Genomic DNA, 20,129 nt, shown 5'->3' with positions numbered 1-20,129 from the left:
ACAAGTGCCATTTGCATGACACCGGTATCTACCATGACTGCAATTTTGCTCGACTTGATGGATCTTCTTAAGTAAAACATAATGCCAAAGGTCTTGGTCATTGCTTCCAAGTCCAATGCTCGAAAGGAACTCAGCCACTTTGCCTCTGTGAGGCCCAGCGCACTTACATGCCACCAGCACAGGTGCCAATTACATGACACCAGCATCAGCCATGACTGATTTCACTTGGCTTGACAGGTCCTCTCAAACCTAGCATATTGCCAAAGGTCATTGCCTGTGCTTCACTACCTCATCCCATGTCTTCCTGGGTTACCTCTACCACAGGTTCCCTCCACAGAGAATAGCATTTCTTTACACAGCTGTCCTCGTCCATACATATCACATGATCATACCAGTGCAGTCATCTCTCTTGCACACCTCTTATGCCTAACTTGTCTCTCAAGATGCTTTACTGGCTTCATTACTTTCAAGCCTACGCATGTCCTTGGCTGTCACAGCCAAAGTTTCACTGCCATGTACTATTGCTGTTCGCACACAGACATCATACAATCTGCCTTTCACTCTGAGAGGAGGCTCTTTATTGCCAGCAGAAGTAGGAGCTCTCAGAACTTTGCCCAGCCTAATCTTATTCTCACAGTTGCATTCTCGGAGCATCCACTGCAACGACTAACTTGGTCACCTAGATAACAGAAGTTATTTACTACCTCTAGCGTGTTCCCCTGGCAGTTGATAGAGTCGATTTTCTGCACATTTTCAATGTTTATTGTACCTGTGCATCTTCTGCATACAAAAGCTAGTTTCCCTGTTAACCTTCCTCTGATATTGCTGTGTGTCCAAAGCTTACACCAGGTAATCTTATGGAGTTTCTACCTATGCCTTTTTTACAGATTGAGTAGGGCCATCAACCTGAAGGGATTTCTGATTTGTGTGCCTTCCTACTTACTAAGACTTCAGTTTTTGTTAGATTAACTCTAAGGTCCTTCAATTCTAAACCTTGCTTCCATACCTGGAACTTCTCTACTTCTGGTAGTGATTCGGTTATAAAACCAAGGAGCATAGAGGAGCTACCAGGGGCAGCCTGTATTGAATTACTCTGTTACTGGAGGACTATGATGAACAAGAGGTGGGGTGGGCACCGATCCTTGGTGAACCCCTACTTGTACCCTGAATTCTTCACTGTACTCATTACCAATCCTCACCTTACTGGTAGCATCCCTGTACATAGCTTGTACGGCTCTAACCAACCACTCATCTATCCCTAGTTTCCACATTGAACTCCAGATAAGGGATTGGGGGACCCTGTCAATGGTTTTTTCCAAATCAACAAAGGCCAAGTACAGAGGTTTATCTTTGGCTATGTATTTCTCCTGCAGCTGTCTTACCAGAAATATAGCATCAGTGGTGCTTCTCCCCGTCACAAAACCAAACTGCATCTCATCTAGACTAACTCTCTCCCTAATTAGTTGGCCAATGACCCTCTCAGTAATTTTCATCACCTGATCCAACAACTTGATACCTCTAGCTGGTCCTTCGATTGGGTCAACATTTAGCAAACTCTCCTCTTCCCATTCATTCTCCATGTTCAGCAGTCTTTCATAATGCCATTTCCAAGCCTCTTTCTTTGCAGAATCATCAAACGCAAGGCCACCATCATCCATGCGGACACATTTCCCTCCTATGACATCATGATTTCCTCTCACACACCGTCTTGTAATCTAAAACACTTCAGTTCAGTTCTTTGGTTTGCATGTTGCTGAACATAGGCAAACTTCTTTTCTGTTTCTCTCTTGGCTAGATTTACCTGTATCCTAGCTTACCTTCTGGTAATCTGATACAGTTCCCTGCTACCCCAACACTTCCAGGCCTGTTTCTTTGGTCTAATGGCCTTGTCTACAGCATCATTCCACCACCATATTACCCAAGGTCTGGAAGGGACTTTGCACCAGCCGCAGATTTGGTCTGTGGCACTCAGTAAGCTGTCCCACAATAATTCCCAGTTACTCTCTATGTCACAAGTTTGTAGCTCCTCCTCCCTCTCATAAAATTTCTCAGTTAGGATGTCCCTAAATCTGACCATATGAAGGATCTTTAAACTTCCAAATCCTTCTTTTCTAGATTGGTCTACTTCTTGGCATCCTTCTGGCCTGGAGTCTAAAGTCACTAATAACTAGTCTATGCTGGGGGGAACATTCTTCACCAGGGAGGGTCTTTGTATTTAAGAGCAACCATGCATCCCACTGTCTGGTGAGAGTGTAATCAATCTGGTTAGCACAGCCACCTGATTGGTTGGTTATCAGGTAGCTGGCTGCCTTCCTGAAGTTGGTGTTGCTGGCATTTCTAGCTGAGAAGATATTAATGATCTTAAGTATTTCCATTTCATCCCAGCTAAATCAAATATTAGTTATGTCGTATGGTCGAAACACTGAGATACACAGAAAGACAAAACAAAATATTAAAAATAAATACAACATGCAGGAAAATCATGTTTTACTTACATGGTCTGAAATAAACTTGGACATATCTTCAGCCTTGTAGAAATCAGAAAGTTTTAAATCAAATAATTTCCAGAGTTCTTGTACTTTTTGTTCACCCTAAACAGGAGGATACAAAATCATTATGTAGCAAGTAGTCAAATCTGAAAATACGGCAATATCATTTTGCAAGTAACTGACACTGGTCATTCAAGTTTGAACTCAAAATCTTGTTTCTAATTATTTTTCATGTATGCTTGTTATTAGTTGTTGGAATGCTGAGTCTCATACCTTTCACAGATCACAGGAGCTTGTGAATGATTCCTTAGGTAGATCAGTTAAACAACCACTACACTAGACATGCAAGTGGATATAGCATGCAAATGGAACACTAATTATACAGTACAGTTGTTACCTATGCTACCTATTTTCATCTTAGAGATCTTCACCATCCACTACTATCAACCTTTTAATATTCAGATTAATGTATCTAACGTAATGCTTATTTATCCACATTTAAAAAAAATTAATCATGTAATATCTTGTAGCTTCAAGATTTTGCAGATGTGATTGTTTTTATTTTTTGGGAATAATATTGTAAGGAGAGGCTGGATATGGTTGGTTTGTACATAAAACAAGAATATTTAGGCTGGATGCACCCAGTAACCCTGCCCAGCAACTTTTGCCACACACAATCAAAAGAAACTATGTTGATTTTAAAAATGTATTATTATTATTTTTATCTCAGCCCTCATCTATTTTCTTAAACGACCTAATGTTCAAGTCAATACTAACATTATTGTTTACTTGTAACCTAACCCTTGAAGCAATCTGATTTTTCTTAACAACATTATAGGGTAGGTGTGAGAGCCTGTATCTGGTCGGTTCAAACATAAAACAGATTGAATATAAAGGATTAATGATACAAAAAATAAAAAGACAAATTCCTAATGGTCAGTTCTGGCCTTTCGTACCAACTCTACAATAAATAAGGATTAATTTTGAATTCTAAAGGGTTCAACAGGACATAGACTTAAAAGCAAGCTAAGTACTTTGTTCATGGGTACAAACAAACAAGCAACTAGTCAGATTTCAACTTCTGATCAAGTGCCTGGCCCAATGGAAACAACAGAAATGTAAAAGAATTAGTAAACCTCAACAGGTCATTCAGTAAGACAATAGATTAAACATGTTTATTATAACATGAGAGTCTGTAATGATCAACAGCTGGGCAATGGAATGAAATCTTGACAGGGATTCTTGGTTCAAACCACACACGTGCGCTCTCACACACACACACACATAAATATGGTTGATGGTTACCATTCGAGTGACAAGTTCTTTGAGTATTTCAGCAATGAAAACGCCTCCTTTATTTGTAGTTTTTAAGGGCTCGACAATCTCTTTTAAAATTGTCCAAGGTAGTCTTCCCTCGCCCAGCAAGGAAGAAATTAATTGAGCAAAATATGTCCAAATTCTTGGTACATCAATCTCCAGATCTTCAGCATATTCCAAAACATTGTTCATGCTAAAATGAAAAAAAAAAACAACCACTGAAATATTGAGAGGTAGGCTTAACAACAACAAAAATAAAATTTAAAAAAAAAACCCATTTCAATATACTGGCAAGAGAAATCAAAGATGGCAGTCCTAGAAGTAGCATATTAGATAATATGTAGAAATTATTAATGATTCAAAACTTGTTGATTTTTGAGGTAGTAAGGACTCTGTTACGCTTCAAATTTTCTTTCCACTAGATACTTAGAAATTTTACAACTTCCTGTGCACCCGAAGGCTTCACTTACTTTTTCTAAAGCTGTAAAACCTTAATTGTCATATGCACAAAGGAGGGATCAGTCAAGATATTCTATCTAACACCAATTATTTTTTTTAAAGTCAACATCGTCAACATCATAGTTTTCATGTTCACTTTACCAAAGCTGCATGGGTCACATAGAATATGTTAAAGCAGATTTTCTATGCCCAGATACCCTTTCTGTTGCTGACCCGCACCCGTTTCCAAGCAAAGTAGTTTTCATTGTGGTTGAACAGGTTTCCAGGGAAAATTTTAAACAAACACTACCGTTTGAAGAGTGACACCCATTTACAATTAATACACGAGGTCAGGACAAGGAGAGACACACACACACACATACATAACAGACATCTTTCAGTTTCTCTCTATCAAATGTGCTCTCAAAGCTTTGGCCACCCACAGCTATAGTAGAAAACATTTGCCCATGTGGTTGGGAAACAAACTTGAACCACACAGTTGTACCAATGCCTATAGAAATATTCAATAATAGTGGTTATCTTATTTCTGATCTGATTTTATGTGACTGAGAACCACTATAACTACATCTCATGAAATTACTAGAATATAAACAAAACATACGGAATTGTATCCTCTATAGAGCCATTGTACCCTTAACCTATCAACCAGAAGGGAGGACAGGTGGTGATGAGGTTATGCTTAGTCTGTTAGAAGGACAGTTGGCGGTATGTATCTATACTTTAGCATAGGAATACAACAGTTACAAAATAATAAAAAAATAAATCAACACAACAGCTACTTACCCATTTAAGAAATCAGATTTAGAAATTGTTTTATTATCCATGAGGTGATAGATTAGGGAGCCAGTAAGTGTTCTAGCTGGTTGTGTTAAATCAAGCACATGACTGATAGCAGATGATATGAACACTTGGAGATTACTTGAGGATTTCAATTTAGAGAGAGATACCACCACTTCCTGGAATGGAAAAACCAAATAAATACAAGTCAATAGAATCAATAAAACAAGTATAAAAAAAGAACCAACACTCAATTCCTTAACCTTTTCACATTCAGATTACTCTATCAGATGTAATGCTTATTTATTCATTCACATTGTTTTCAACTAATTAATCATGTATTATTTAATTGCATTCAGATTTCAATGATGTGGTTGTTTATTTTTAGAATGACATCACAGGGTAGGTGCGAGAAGCTAGATCTGGCTGCTTTGAACAGGTTACATTAAACATTGCTATTTTCCTCCTATACTTGAGTCTCCAAATAACAAGTGCACACTAAAAACTTGATGATGATGATGATGATGATGACATTGTCAAAACATCATAACATCCACATTTCCGTGCATGCATGGGTCAGATGGAATCTGTTGAAACAGATTTATTATGTCCTTCATGTCACCAGCCCTCACCTGATTCCAAGCAAGGTTAATATTTTCCCCCTGACCATATATGGTTTTCACAGAATATTAGAAATGGATGACAGTGGCACACATTTACAACTACCACACAAAGTGAAGCCAGGGAGACACAAACAGGCTTCTCTCATCAGTTTCTGGCTATCAAATCCTCTCCAATCTGATTAATCTGGGCTACAATTGAAGATGCTTCCCCAAGGTGCCACACAGTGGAACTGAACTCAAAACCATGTAGTTGGGAAACAAACTTCTCAACAATGTAGCCTGCATCTATATTCAATTTTATTTTGGATACTGTTATTACAGTAAAAACCATCATACAGTTAATTAAAATTTGAAAACAATATAATCAGTTCTTTACCCTGTGTCGAAACCATGAAAACTCAGTACCCAGGTATTCAATAAATTTGAGTATAATTAACATTCTCTGATTAAAGTCATATACAAGTATCTTTATTCATGATGTAAATAAACTATTTATATCATGAAGCACTGGAACATAATATGTACTGTGAGACAAAATTTACTACATTAGTAGATTATCTAAAATTGTTTCCAATTTAGACATGAGGGCCAACAATTTTGAAGGGGGAGGTGGTTAGTTGATGACATCATCAATCCCAGAAGTTGATTGATACCTTATTTTATCAACTCCGATAGATGAAGAGCAAAGTTAACCACAACAGGATTTGGACTCAGAATGCAAAGAGCTGGAACAAATACAGCAAGGCATTTTCTTTGAGGCTCTAATGATTCCTCATCATCAGCATCTAACATCTATTTTCCCTGCTGGCATTGGCTGCACAATTTAACAGGAGCTGGCGAGCCAAAAGACTGCACTGAGCTCCAGTGTCTGCTTGAGCATGATTTCCATGGCTGGATGCCTTTTAACGTCAACCACTTGACAGAATGTATTTGGTGCTTTTAACAGGACACTGGCACCAATGAGATCAGGTGATGAGAAGTATAAACGGGAAATACATGCTTACTTTCTACAAAATAAAGCTTTGTAAATATAATCATCAGTTTTCACTATATTTATTGACAATAGAAAATAGTGTAACACTGGGGGATATAAAACCCACACCATCACCATCATCATCATTTAGCATCTGCTTCCCATGCTGGCATGGGTTATACAGTTGGCTGGAACAGGTAAGACAGAGGGCTGCACCAAGTTCCAGTCTGATTTGGTATGGTCTCTACAGCTGGATGCACTTCCTAACGCCAACCACTCCAAGAGTGTAATGGGCGCTTTTTACATGCCGCTGGCACTGGCACTTTTGCGTGTCACTGCCACAGGTGCCAGTCACGTGACACCAGCATTTACCATGACTACAATTTCACTTCGCTTGACAAGTCTCCTGAAGCACAGCATATCACCAAAGGCCTCAGTCACTTGTCATTGCCTCTGTGAGGGCCAATGTTTGAAGATCATACTTCACCAGCAAACCAATTTTTTTCCAATGTGGATTAATATGCCCCAATATTAGACTATTTTTTATAAGTTAATATCATCATCGTTTAACGTCCGCTTTCCATGCTAGCATGGGTTGGACGATTTGACTGAGGACTGGTGAAACCGGATGGCAACACCAGGCTCCAATTTAATTTGGCAGAGTTTCTACAGCTGGATGCCCTTCCTAAAGCCAACCACTCAGAGAGTGTAGTGGGTGCTTTTACGTGTCACCCGCACGAAATGGTGTCTTTTATGTGCCACCCGCACAAGCCAGTCCAGGGGCACTGGCAACGATCTCACTCGAAAATCCTACGGGAGCCAGTCAGGCGGTACTGGCAACGGCCATGCTCAAAATGGTGCATCTCATATATATGGTGAAAATTTATATGTACCAAATTTTCACTCAATGTTTCTTAAATTAGGTAGAACATACACATAAATGAAAGTTTATAACTACTTACCTCAAGATCTTTGTTATTTAAGTAACCATCAACAATAAATATGGTTTTCTTCTTCACCTCAGCTTCACTAATGGGTTTACTCTGTGCTGCTGCCAACTCTATTTTCTCATGCTTCGTCGGGTAGTCTGAAGTAGAATTGCTGGTATCATAATTTAATGGTTTGGTCTCTTGAAACATGCCATTTTCACAACTAGCCATTTTTGAATCCCGAGAGTTTTCTCTCGAATGAAGTACAGATTGCCGATTCTGACTGCTTTCTCGACTGCCAATTGGAGTGTGCATACTGCGATTTCTGCTATTTTCTCGACTGCGGATTTTCCGAGACCGACTATCCTCACGAGTCTGACCTCTTAAAGGAGTGAGATTATCACTATAAATATATAATAATGTTTCGTTTTTATTTTCTGTAACTGTATTATATATATATATATATATATATATATACACACACATAAGTAGCTGCCATCATAAACATTTATATTTTCCATGCAATATGCTAGCATAGATTGGACAGGGCACTACCATTCTCAAGCACTTTCAAACTATCACACAAGTTTTCACCTTACTAAAAGTAAGCTTTGAGAGGGGAACAGCACAGACTTAAAATGCCTCTAAGCATTTAATATTTTTTTTTCATAATGAAACCATACTGGTGTTAATCTCTTTTTTTGTTTTTTTTTACTGGCACTCCATTGGTTACAATGACAAGGGTTCCAGTTGATCCAGTCAACAGAAATAGCCTTTTTAAGAAATCAACCCCAGGACTTATTCTATTGGTCTCTTTTGCCAAACCACTAAGTTATGGGGATGTAAACACACCAACATCAGTTGTCAAGCAATGATGGTGGGAGGGAACAGAGACACACAAATATATCTATATATATATATATATATATATATATATATATATATATATATATGATGGGCTTCTTTCAGTTTCTACTCACAAAGCTTTGGTTGGCCCAAAGCCATAGAAGACACTTGCCCACGGTGCCATGCAATGGGACTGAACCCAGGGCCATGTGGTTAGGAAGCAAGTTTCTTACCACACAGTCATGCCAGCTTGTGAAATTAACATGCAAGTGGCTGAGCACCCCACAGACATGTGTACCCTTAACATAGTTCTGAGAGAGATTCAGCATGACACAGAATGTGATGGGGCTGGCCCTTTGAATTACAGGTATCACTCATGGAGCAACATGAATTAAAGTGTTTTGCTCGAAGACAATGCACTGCCAGGAATTGAATATACAACTGTATGCTAGTGAGCTGAATACCCTAACCCACTAAGTCACGTGCCTTCACAATCTTAGAAACTAATCAAAATGTTAATCAACCAAGCACATCCTCAACTTATCTTTATTCTTCAATAATTACTTTTATACATACACACACACAATCATATTTACCACACAACTTTATAGAACCAACCATCTTGCCAGGTATTACAAATTATCAATAGATTTTCAACTGTGTCAAAAGTTGGAAGAATTACAGTTTGAATAAATTAAGAGTATTTATATAAACAATGAAAGTTGTAAAAGGCTCAAAAAATTATCAGTAAATGAAATGCCAGTTTTGCCAAAAAATCTGTTGTTCTTTGATACAATCACACTGCTTCAAGTGCTTAGTTAACAGAGTTCAAAATCATTAAAAAAATTACTAAAACTATTTTTGTATCTTTGTACATGATTCAGTCCACTATGTTGTAGATAGATGTTACAGTTTGCTATAAGAGGAACATTCTGAAACTTAAAAATGCCAGCTGACAGCACTGATCTCTAATCCCATCATCAGCATCAACATCTGTTTTCCATGCTGGCATGGGACAGATGGCTTGACAGGAGCTGGTATGGCCAGGGGCTAAACCAGGTTCTATAGTCTGTTTTGTCTTGGTTTCTCCAGTTGGATGCCCTTCCTTCTACCAACCATTTTACAGACTACTGGATGCTTTTTACCTAGCACCAGCACCCACACCAATACTTTTTACATGGTACCTTGGTCTGAGGATCTCAATTCTGTTGTGGTGAGCAGGTCTTCTGGAGTACAGCTAATCCTACCATAATATCTAAGATCACCAGGAGTTGTATACCTATGCTGACAGCAATAAATGGATAAACTAAGCTAAAGATGAGCATTATATATTTATTTTCTTTAAGTATTTTCAATGCATTTTTAAAAAATAAATCTTTTAATCACTATTATTTGCAGAAAACAACAAAATACTGAGAGAGCATGAATAATTTATCATGAAAAAGTCACTGAACATGTTGGTCTTTCCCATTTCAAACTTTGATAAAATCTAATATAATACATTGTAAAATAAAATTCCTTCACCATAATTTAATGTTCATAAAAAAGAATATGAAGAACCGTATCATGTTGGACATATATATATGTATGTATGTATGTATGTATCATCATCGTCGTCGTTTAACGTCCGCTTTCCATGCTAGCATGGGTTGGACGATTTGACTGTGGACTGGTGAAACCGGATGGCAACACCAGGCTCCAATCCAATTTGGCAGAGTTTCTACAGCTGGATGCCCTTCCTAACGCCAACCACTCAGAGAGTGTAGTGGGTGCTTTTATGTGTCACCCGCACGAAATGGTGTCATTTATGTGCCACCCGTGTGTGTGTGTATATGTATATATATATATATATATATATATATATATATATATATATATATACATATATACATACATATATACATACACACACACACGCTAGCAATCCAAGCGTTGCCCGAGTGTTATGACCTACAGCCACATTGTATTATTTGTTCCTTTCTTATGGGCAGAATTGGGACAGCTGACAGTGAACTGGATTACTAGCCTAATGGAAGTTATTGTTTGTTTAAAAGCGAGAGGGGGGTGCGTGGGTTTGCAAGAAAGTGCTTTCTGATCACAAACAATATATGGCTACGATATTTCCCCACTCATCCTGCTCATGATCAGAGATGCACATATTGTGAACCCCACCAAAGGATATGCTCAACTGGTCACAGTCAAGCAAATCTGTAGTATGGAGCAGAATATTTTTTACACCAAGACAAAACATGTACATTTTAGCATGATGATTTAAATATCTTAAGAGGAGTCTTCCAGTAGTGCCTTTTGCCAAGTCAGTCCTTTATACATCTTACCAGCTCACTTCTATGTTTAAATGTGGAATGCCCTTATCTCAGATGCCTGGTTGCTGAATCCCATTCCACAAGCTGCTGATTGGCTAGAAGCCAATCAATGACCATCTAGCCAACTAGCCTCATTTATTCAGTATGCTGACTCAAATCTGGTAACCATCATCATCGTTATCATTTTAATGTCCACTGTTCCATGCTTGCACAGGTCTGACAGAATTTATCAAGGAGGCAGATTTCTTCAGCTGCATGCCTTTCCTGTCACAAACCCCCACCTCTTTCCAAGCAAGGTAATATTTCCCCCCGTGGTCAAACATGTCTCTCAGGGAAATTTCAAATTAACAACCTCGTCTGTATGACAGTGATGCTCATTTACAATCACCACGTGATGTCCACACAACAGTATGCCTGCACTCACACACAACAACAAAAGACTTTTTTCAATTTTCAAATCCACTTACAAGGCTTTGGTCAGTCCAGGGCTATAATAGAAAATACTTGCCCCGAGATGCTGTGCAGTGGAACTAAACCAGAGGAAACAATGGGAAAACAAGCTTCTTAACCACAAAGCCACGACTGCACCTATAAAATTTTTGCTACTTACATGCTCCATGTATTTGATTCTTCAACTGAGTAAGAATGTAGAACAGGGGGAGGTGGCTTTATACCAAATAAGATAGAGGGACAGCCACAGGTATGTCGCTACAGAAGAGATACATGACTACAATATATAAGGGGGCAGTGGTGGAAGTAGCTGGGAAGGAGACAACAGTTGTGGTATGGGAGAGTCATTTTAATATCAAGTTCATTAATACAAGACTGCCACCATAATAACAGGATGGCAGGCACATACTTACTTTGAGCCACGTCTCTGAACATTTCTGTCCTCTTGCGAAAATCTGCGAGGCAATGTCTTTCCACGAAAACCACTAAACTGATTGCGACCAGATTGACCAGGTGAAGGTCCTACACCAGAACGTGATCCACTTCGGCGATTACCCATGCCTCCACGAGAAAACATTTCTGGCCTGTTTTCTTGACCACCACTTCCAATCATATTAAATAAATCTTCATCATCACCGCACAAAGCCGAGAATCTGTAAATAAGTTATTTGAATAAATTATTCATTAATCTCAAATTTAATGGAAACAAAGGCAAAAATAGAACAATGAAAGGGTCAAAGTAATAGTTAATAAATAATAGTTAATAAATAGTTAATAAATAATCACCTGTTGGTTGGTGTTGTTGTGAGTCTGTCACTCTGTTGATTATTTGAACCACGGCTGCTGCCTCCCCCCGTACTACCACGGCCCCACATACCGAATTTGTTAGAACCAACACTTGGACACAACTGTATATTGTCATCATTCTTACTCTGGAAGACAGAAAAAAAACAAAAAAGAAACAGTAAATATAAAATAAAAAGGGAAAAGGGAAATAAACATTATATGATTATAAAATCTAGAGAGGTGCAGGCATGGCTGTGGTCAAGAAGCTAGCTTTGCAACCATATGGTTTTGGGTTCGGTCCTAATGCATGGCACTTTGGGCAACTGTCTTCTATTAATGCCTTGCGAGTGAATCTGGCAGACTGTGAAAATCCATCGTGTGTGTGTGTTCTCTCCAACACTGCTTGACAATCAGAGTTGGTTTAATCACCTCTTCATAACGTAATAGTATGGCAAAAGAAGTCAATAGAAGCACCAGATTTTAAAAAGAAGCACTGGGTCAATTTGTTCAACTAAACCCTTCAAGGCAGTCCCTCAATATGGCCATAGTTCATGCACAAGAATCAAGTTTATCTAAAACCAAGGAAAGAGTAGAGCATACTGATTGGTCAGTGTAATCTAAATTCTATAAAAAAGGTGCAAAGAACAAGAATTGTATTAATTCTTAACAATCAAAGAAGCTCAAAAAATAGTTCATAATTTAGCCCGAGGCAATCTATATAGCTAAACCTTTTAATTTGGAAGGAAGTGGTGGTTAAAAAGACAAATGCAGGAAGAATTTAATGATGTGCAAGATATTCACCTTAGGCAACCACATTTTGCTAGGGTCAATTGGTGCCCTAAGAGTTCGTCCTCCTCCAACTGTATTCCAGCCATCACTGTCGTTAGCCTGTGGTGGTGTGAGAGGTCCCATTGAGCCAGCACGCCCCCCTCGATTCCGTTGAGAGGAATATGATGACAGCTGAGTGGCAGCAGCAGCGTCCATCTTCAACCGGTGTTCAATCTCTTCGTTCTCTATGTCCTGGTGAAGTTCTTTCAAGGTCTTGGGACCTTTCTCTGCATGCCGGGGAACCCATTTGTTTTTGCGTAGATCAATAAGATCCAAAAGCATAAATCGAATACGAGAGGATGTTTCCCGGCCTCCAACAATTGCTCTTATGTCTTTGAAGTAACGATTCATTTCTTCATTCTAAAATTATAATCAGGAGACATAGGTAACAGATACAATGGAACAATGAAAACAACTTAAACTCAACATTGGCTGAAGGGAATTGAAACAAAACTTTTACTATCAAATATGGACAAAGTGAAAATTTAGCTAAAGAAAGAATCACACTAGATACTTTTACTTTTAGAGTTTTCATATCTCATAGTTCTTCAGAGTAATTAGAACAGGTAGCAGTAATTACCACAGTGAAAGGTTTCAGAGCAGAGAGCTTATTGAGAGATTTTGGCAAATAATACATTGCAGGCCTCATTTTCAGTGGTTCAAAGGAAGTTGTAAGGGAGAAGTTTAAAATACAACAATCACTCAAAACTTTGTTACTAAAATATCTTAGAGTCAGAACTGGGTCATATTTTGAGGAAGTAATTCTACAACTCAACCAAGTCTCAACATGTAATCTCAGAACTGGCACAATATATTTTGTCAGCTTTGTCTCCTGTAGACATATGTAAAAGATGAAGAATTGCAAGATATAGTGTTCCAACTGATTACCTTCTCCCTTACAGTGTCTATAGCTAACAAACTAGGACATTTCAGAATGAAAAGTCTTGGACAAAGGCACAGTAAAACAGCAGTGGCTTGAGCCAGCCATAACTAGTCTTGAGCTGTCTACAATTGTTTTTTAACACCAATTTTTTCTATGATGTGGTTTGGGCAAGTCTGCACTATAGCATCACTCCACAACAATTTTGTGTTATCCCACTTCACTATTTTCTATAACTAACCTCTACTATGGCAACCTCCTGTTGTTAATGGTACTTTAACAATGGAATGGATGAAGTGTGCCAACATTTCTACATCAATATAGATGTCTCCTTTATACATACATATCAGCCACTCATTTGAATAATCAGCATTTTTCTCAACTCAGTTGTCTTGGTGTACTCACCTTTTTCTATAGCACAACTATATTCACTGCCTATATTTCACTTACAGATACCAGAAAACCCCATGTTTCATATAGTTCTAACCTATTTGTACCTGGTTTCCATATGACTTTTAACAGGCACAAGCCGCATTATTACATCAAAAGTTAACCCCAATTATACAAAATACACTTGATTAAATCTATTCTCAGGGCATTTATTGGTACATATATTTATTGATCTTGCTAAGACCTAAAATCTGAATGCAGATCTTAGAAAAACTGAAAAACGGTCAGTATTTTAAATAAATCAAAACCACTAGTTATGTTAAATTATTACATTAAACGTTTTTAAATGCTTGTTAAAACATGATGGCATGAGAACAGATTCAATCTAGAATCAATGATAATTTGATACTGAAAGCTTCTCTACAAACAACCACGCAACAAAATCTATCTACAAAATTGAAATTCAAAATATTTACCTTCGCTTTACTCTCTATCACTTTTCCAACCGTAGATAACAATTTACACATACATTCTAGTTTCTCTTCGTCTGCAGATGATGACAACCTTTCCAGACAACCATGCATTATGTCTAATTTCACCATATTCATTTTAAACAATTCTCCAATAAACCTAAAAAGAGAAAATATTACCCACTGCACAAAACTATATAAGAGATAAAGTAATTTTCCTTCATATTTTCTCTCATCAATTTAACTCTTTAGCATTTAAACTGGCCCAAATACTCAACCTGTTTTATGTTCAAATCAGCGAGATAAGGCCTATCATAACCATCCAATGATGTCATTCTAAAAATAATTGATTCATCTTAAAATCTTTGAAGGTACGAGAATGCAAGACAAAACAATTTCCACCTAAATATGACTGTATTGTGAAATGTTCAACAAGTCCCCTGCCCCCTCAAACCCCAAAGTTTGAAGTGGAGATTGATTTTTGTAGATATTGATGTGGCTTCAGCAAGAATTCTGATTTTGAAGGATTTACACTTGAAAATTTAGGAAATGTAGAAAAAAAAAGAAAATAACAGTGATTTGCCTTTGGGTGAATCAGATGTGTTCCAGAATGTTCATCTGATGAGAAAGAGTATATCTTCTGAAAGCCCTTCAAAATGTATCAGTGACAAGGTCAAACAATACAACTCCAATACATATCCCTGTTTTGTTGCAGACTGTATGATGCATGTGTACAAACAGTCATGCTACATGGCAGTGAAACATGAGTTGTGGCTGCTGAGGACATGTGTAAGCTTGCAAGGAATGAAGCCAGTATGCTCTGATGGATGTGTAATATCAGTGTGCATACATGACAGAGTGTAAACACCCTGAGAGAAAAATTGGACTTAAGAAGCAACAGATGTGGTGTGCAAGAGAGACAACTGCACTGGTATGGTCATGTGTTGCGAATGGATGAGGACAGGTGTATGAAAAAGTGTCACACGCTAGCAGTAGAAGGAACCTCAGGAAAAGGTAGACCCAGGAAGACCGAGGATGGTGGTGAAGCATGACCTTCAAACACTGGGCCTCACCCAGGCAATGAGACCTTTGGAGATAAGCTGTGCTTAAGAAGACCCAGCAAGCCAAGTGAGACTATAACCATGGCCTATGCCAGTGCAGCATAACCAGCCTGTTTAAGAGTACCCTTCAATCATTGGGCAATAAACTGCGCTTGCGAAGACCTGTTGAGGCAAGTGAAGTCGTTGTCGTAGCTGATGATAGTACTGCCTGATTGGCACCTGTGCCAGTGGCATGTTAAAAGCACCATTTGAGCGTGATTGTTGTCACTTCATAAAGACTGGCTCCTGTGCCAGTGATATGTAAAAAGCACCATTTGAGTGTGGTTGATACCAGTACCGCCTGACTGGCCCTCGTGCCAGTGGTACATAAAAAGCATCCACTACACTCTCAGAGTGATTGGCATAAGGAAGGGCATCCAGCTGTAGAATCTTTGCCAGATCAGATTGGCTGTGCTCAACAGGTCTTCGCAAGCTCTCAGTCAAACTGTCCAACCCATGCCAGCATAGAAAACGGACGTTAAACAACAAGGGTGATGATGATATTGTGAATAATTGATATTTATACACCTGCTATCTTAACCCTTTAACTTTCAGATTACTCTGTTAAATGTAAACTTATTTATTCACATTGTTTTTAATCATGCAATTATCTCATACCTTTGAGATCTTGTTAATGTGATCGCTTAGTTTTAGAGTGACATAGTTGGGTTGGTGTAAGAGGCCCAATCAAGCCAGTTTGAACATAAAACAGGTAAAATATTTTGGCTGGATATGGCTGGTTTATACGCTAAAGGATTAAAAATTAACATTACACACAAACATTGATAACCTTCTTGAGCAAGATTAATTCAAAACAAAGTGAATAACTAGACATTACATTTGACAGAGTAGTTTAAATGCTGAAAAGTTAATTATGAACTCAAAATGCATTTGACTGATATCAAAATCAAAACTTTTTCACTGTCACCATGACCTCCAATTTTTTTCCAAAGGAAGACATGGGACAAAATGGTGATCTTTGGACTGGGCCTCACTGAGGAATGACAGGGGACCAGAAGTTGTAATTTGTTGTACTTGAGAGGATGTGCCAAGCTGAGTAAAATTGCTGTTGTCCACACAGGCTTGTCCTTTACAGGTGCCAGTGCTACATAAAATGCAATCATGCCAGCGCTGTTTGAATGCACCTGTGCCAGTGGCACATAAAATTCACCCAGCACACTCTGTAGAGTGGTTCGCTTTAGGAAAAGCATGCAGCCATAGAAACCATACCACAACAGACAATTGGAGTTTGGGTAGCTCTCTGGTTGGCCAGCTCCTGTCAAACTGTCCAACCCATGCCAGCATGGAAAATGGACATACGATGATGATGGATCATCATATTTCCAATGTAATACATTGTCTGAGACTTTTGATTCATTTCAAATATAAGTAAAAAAAAAATTGGATGGAATTAGTAGAACATTATTATTAGTAATATGGTGATGTAACTTAAAAGAAATCTTAAGTAAAATAATATTGAAAGGTATTAATTTAACCCTTTACTATTCACATAAGATGTACCATCCTGAGCGTGACCGTTGCCAGTACCACCTGACTGGCCTAGTAGGGTTTTCGAGCGAGATCGTTGCCAGTGCCCCTGGACTGGCTCTTGTACGGGTGGCACATAAAAGACACCATTTTGAGTGTGGCCGTTTTCGTGCGGGTGACACGTAAAAGCACCCACTACACTCTCTGAGTGGTTAGCGTTAGGAAGGGCATCCAGCTGTAGAAACTCTGCCAAATTAGATTGGAGCCTGGTGTAGCCATCCGGTTGCACCAGTCCTCAGTCAAATCGTCCAACCCATGCTAGCATGGAAAGCGGACGTTAAACGATGATGATGATGATGATTCTCTCAAAAGTAATTCTTATTTATGCTGTTTTGAATTGATTATGCATTATTTTGTAGCTTTGAGATTTTGATGAGCTAACTTAATTGTTAGAATGATATTGCAGGGCTGGCGTGGTCAGGTTTAGCATGAAAAAGGTACAATATTTTGGCTGGATATGACCAGTGTAAGTGCTAAACAAATCAAAAATGCTACATTTCCATTTAAAGAAATTTAAGGTTTCAAGCAGGTTGGTATAAAAAGGGCTGATTTAATAATTTCATTAGATTTTACTTCTCATAAGAATGTGATGTAGCAAAGATACAGTCACATCATGTAAACTGTAATTACCAATTGCACAGTGCATAATCCTTTCAGTAACTTAGTAACCTCAAATCTCTCTATAGAATAGGTTTCTGTAATGGAAATTCTGGCAAAAATAATGTTTTTCCGAAGATTTTTCTTTCTTTCATATTTTACTTTTCACTTTTCCTTCACCAGGAGATGTGGGAGTTCGAAAGATAGAAGTTCCCAAATACCTCCTACTTAACTGACTTACCCAAGATATATAGCCTTAAAATTATAAATTCTATATGAATTATATATAAATTATATACACATCTGCATGTGTATATACAAGACATGTGGCATGGCTGTGTGGTTAAGACGTTTACTTTGCAACTGCATGTTTTGAGGTTTCATCCCACTGCATGGTACTTTGGGCAAGTGTCTCTCACAACAGAGTTAGGTTGACCAATGCCTTGTTAGTCAATTTGGTAGATGAGAACTGTGCAGAAAAGACTGTTGTAGGTTTGTTTATGTCCTTGTAACAGCTTAGCAAAAAATAGGCTGATTGAGTAAGTACCAGACTTAAAATAAGCACCGTGGTCAATTTAGCTGACTAAAAAAACCCTTTGAAGCTATGGTGCCCAAGTGTGGCTGCAGTTTAATGACTGGAAATAAGCGAAAGACTAAAAGGAATCATCTCTATTGAAAATTTATTAATATTTTATACACATAAGTCATTTGATATCAATTCATGACAATCTTACCTAATGTTTCCAACTGATTTACGTCTAGATATATACATAACTGTATCAAGCTCCTCCAACAATATTTTCTTTTCCTCCTCCTGAAAAAGAAAGAAAAAAAAACCTCAATTTTAGAAAAAAAATGTTGATAAGAAAATAAAACAAATTCAGTCCATTACAGAACTTACGAATTTTGCAAACAGATATTACTAGGGTCCCTGATGTTGACTAAGAAAGAAGACCCAGTTAGGAGCCAAATTTGTTGTATGAAATTCCTGGTTAATTTTGCATAAAACATTATTCCAAACACAATTTTTGTATCATTTCTAACAGAAACATTTTTATTTCTTTTTTTTTCCTTTTAAAATTTTTACTTGAAAATAATCCATATGACTGTGATGAGAAGTTTGCTTCCCAACCACGCTGTTTTGGGTTCAGTCCCATTGTGTGGCACCTTTGGCAAGTGTCTTCTACAATAGCCCCAGGCCGTCCAAAGCATCAAGAGTGGATTTGGTAGATGGAAACTGGAATAAGCCCATCATATATATCTGTGTGCATGTGTGTGTGTCACCACTACCACTGCTTGACAATCGATGTTGGTGGTTTATGTCCTTATGACCTAGCAGTTCAGCAAAAGTCACTGATGGGATAAACACATGGCTTTAAAGGCGGGAGGGGGGTACTGGGCTCAATACATTTGACTAAAAATTCTTCAAGGCAGTGTCCCAGCATAGCCACAGTCTAATGACTGAAACAAGGTATAAAAAAGAAAATAACAGGTAACTCTTTTTACTTCAGTAAGGTGACCCTGCACTCCTTACACTGACTTCAGACTCTGCTGGAGCGGTTGCATCATGACGTTATGCCAAACACACAACTATTTACTTCAGTTTAACTTGGAAAACAGGTTCTACCCTATTTCACAAATTGAACCTAACTGAACCTAATTGAACTATATTTCCATCAGTCGGTTGTAACTCCTGATATGTGTTATTGTTTTTCAGTGACAAGATGGAGATTTAACGCAGAATACACAGACCTAGATACAAGACATCCCATCAACCCATCTGTCAATTTACTGCCTTAAATTGGTACTTTTTTTTTAAACAACCCTGAATGGATGAAAGACAAAATTGACCACAGTGAGGTCTGATCTTGAAATGTACTTCATCAAAAAAAATACTGCAAGGAATTTCTATCCAACACTCTTGTGGTTCTACTGATTCTTAATTATTTCACAAGTGGTTAGCAATAAATACAAGAGATTAAGCAAATAAAAGATTTGACTTCAACTCACATTTGCTGCTTCTATTTTTTCTTTCAAATCAAGAATTTTCTGTTCACTTTCATTATCCTTTTCAAATTGTTGCCGGCATTTTGTTAATAGCAAGCTATGGAAGTCAACATTCTTTTCAGGATTATTTTTGGAAGGCACTTTCAGCTGCAAGTCAAAGAGGAAAACAGTAACAGTCAGCTTCAATATCTAAATTGCAAGGAACAAGAATGATGTGTACATTTATACATTTTGATAATTAATTCTTAAGTAAAATACTCACCATCATTAAAAATGTACAGAATTTGGCATAAGCTGAACTGTAATTTGGCTCCAAAACAGCCTGCAATGAGAAAT

General features: G+C 38.0%; 1 protein-coding gene across 6 annotated transcripts in view; it reads right to left on the bottom strand.

The window, feature by feature from the left end:
* LOC106871259 (eukaryotic translation initiation factor 4 gamma 1) overlaps positions 1 to 20,129 on the bottom strand; it is a 94,326-nt gene that overhangs the window by 9,895 nt on the left and 64,302 nt on the right. For all 6 annotated transcript variants that reach the window (XM_014917620.3, XM_089341106.1, XM_014917619.3 and 3 more), the window contains 11 exons: positions 20,056 to 20,115; positions 19,797 to 19,940; positions 18,521 to 18,600; positions 14,548 to 14,701; positions 12,775 to 13,161; positions 11,974 to 12,119; positions 11,601 to 11,840; positions 7,601 to 7,970; positions 5,049 to 5,221; positions 3,795 to 3,999; positions 2,496 to 2,591 (listed from right to left, as the gene is read on the bottom strand). In XM_014917620.3, coding sequence (XP_014773106.1) covers positions 2,496 to 2,591; positions 3,795 to 3,999; positions 5,049 to 5,221; positions 7,601 to 7,970; positions 11,601 to 11,840; positions 11,974 to 12,119; positions 12,775 to 13,161; positions 14,548 to 14,701; positions 18,521 to 18,600; positions 19,797 to 19,940; positions 20,056 to 20,115 — 2,055 coding nt within the window. The remainder of the gene's footprint in view (positions 1 to 2,495; positions 2,592 to 3,794; positions 4,000 to 5,048; positions 5,222 to 7,600; positions 7,971 to 11,600; positions 11,841 to 11,973; positions 12,120 to 12,774; positions 13,162 to 14,547; positions 14,702 to 18,520; positions 18,601 to 19,796; positions 19,941 to 20,055; positions 20,116 to 20,129) is intronic.

This window comes from Octopus bimaculoides, chromosome 24 (assembly GCF_046866305.1).
Source record: "Octopus bimaculoides isolate indiv1 chromosome 24, ASM4686630v1, whole genome shotgun sequence".
Classification (NCBI taxonomy): domain Eukaryota; kingdom Metazoa; phylum Mollusca; class Cephalopoda; order Octopoda; family Octopodidae; genus Octopus; species Octopus bimaculoides.
This window is presented reverse-complemented; position numbering and strand designations above follow the sequence as displayed.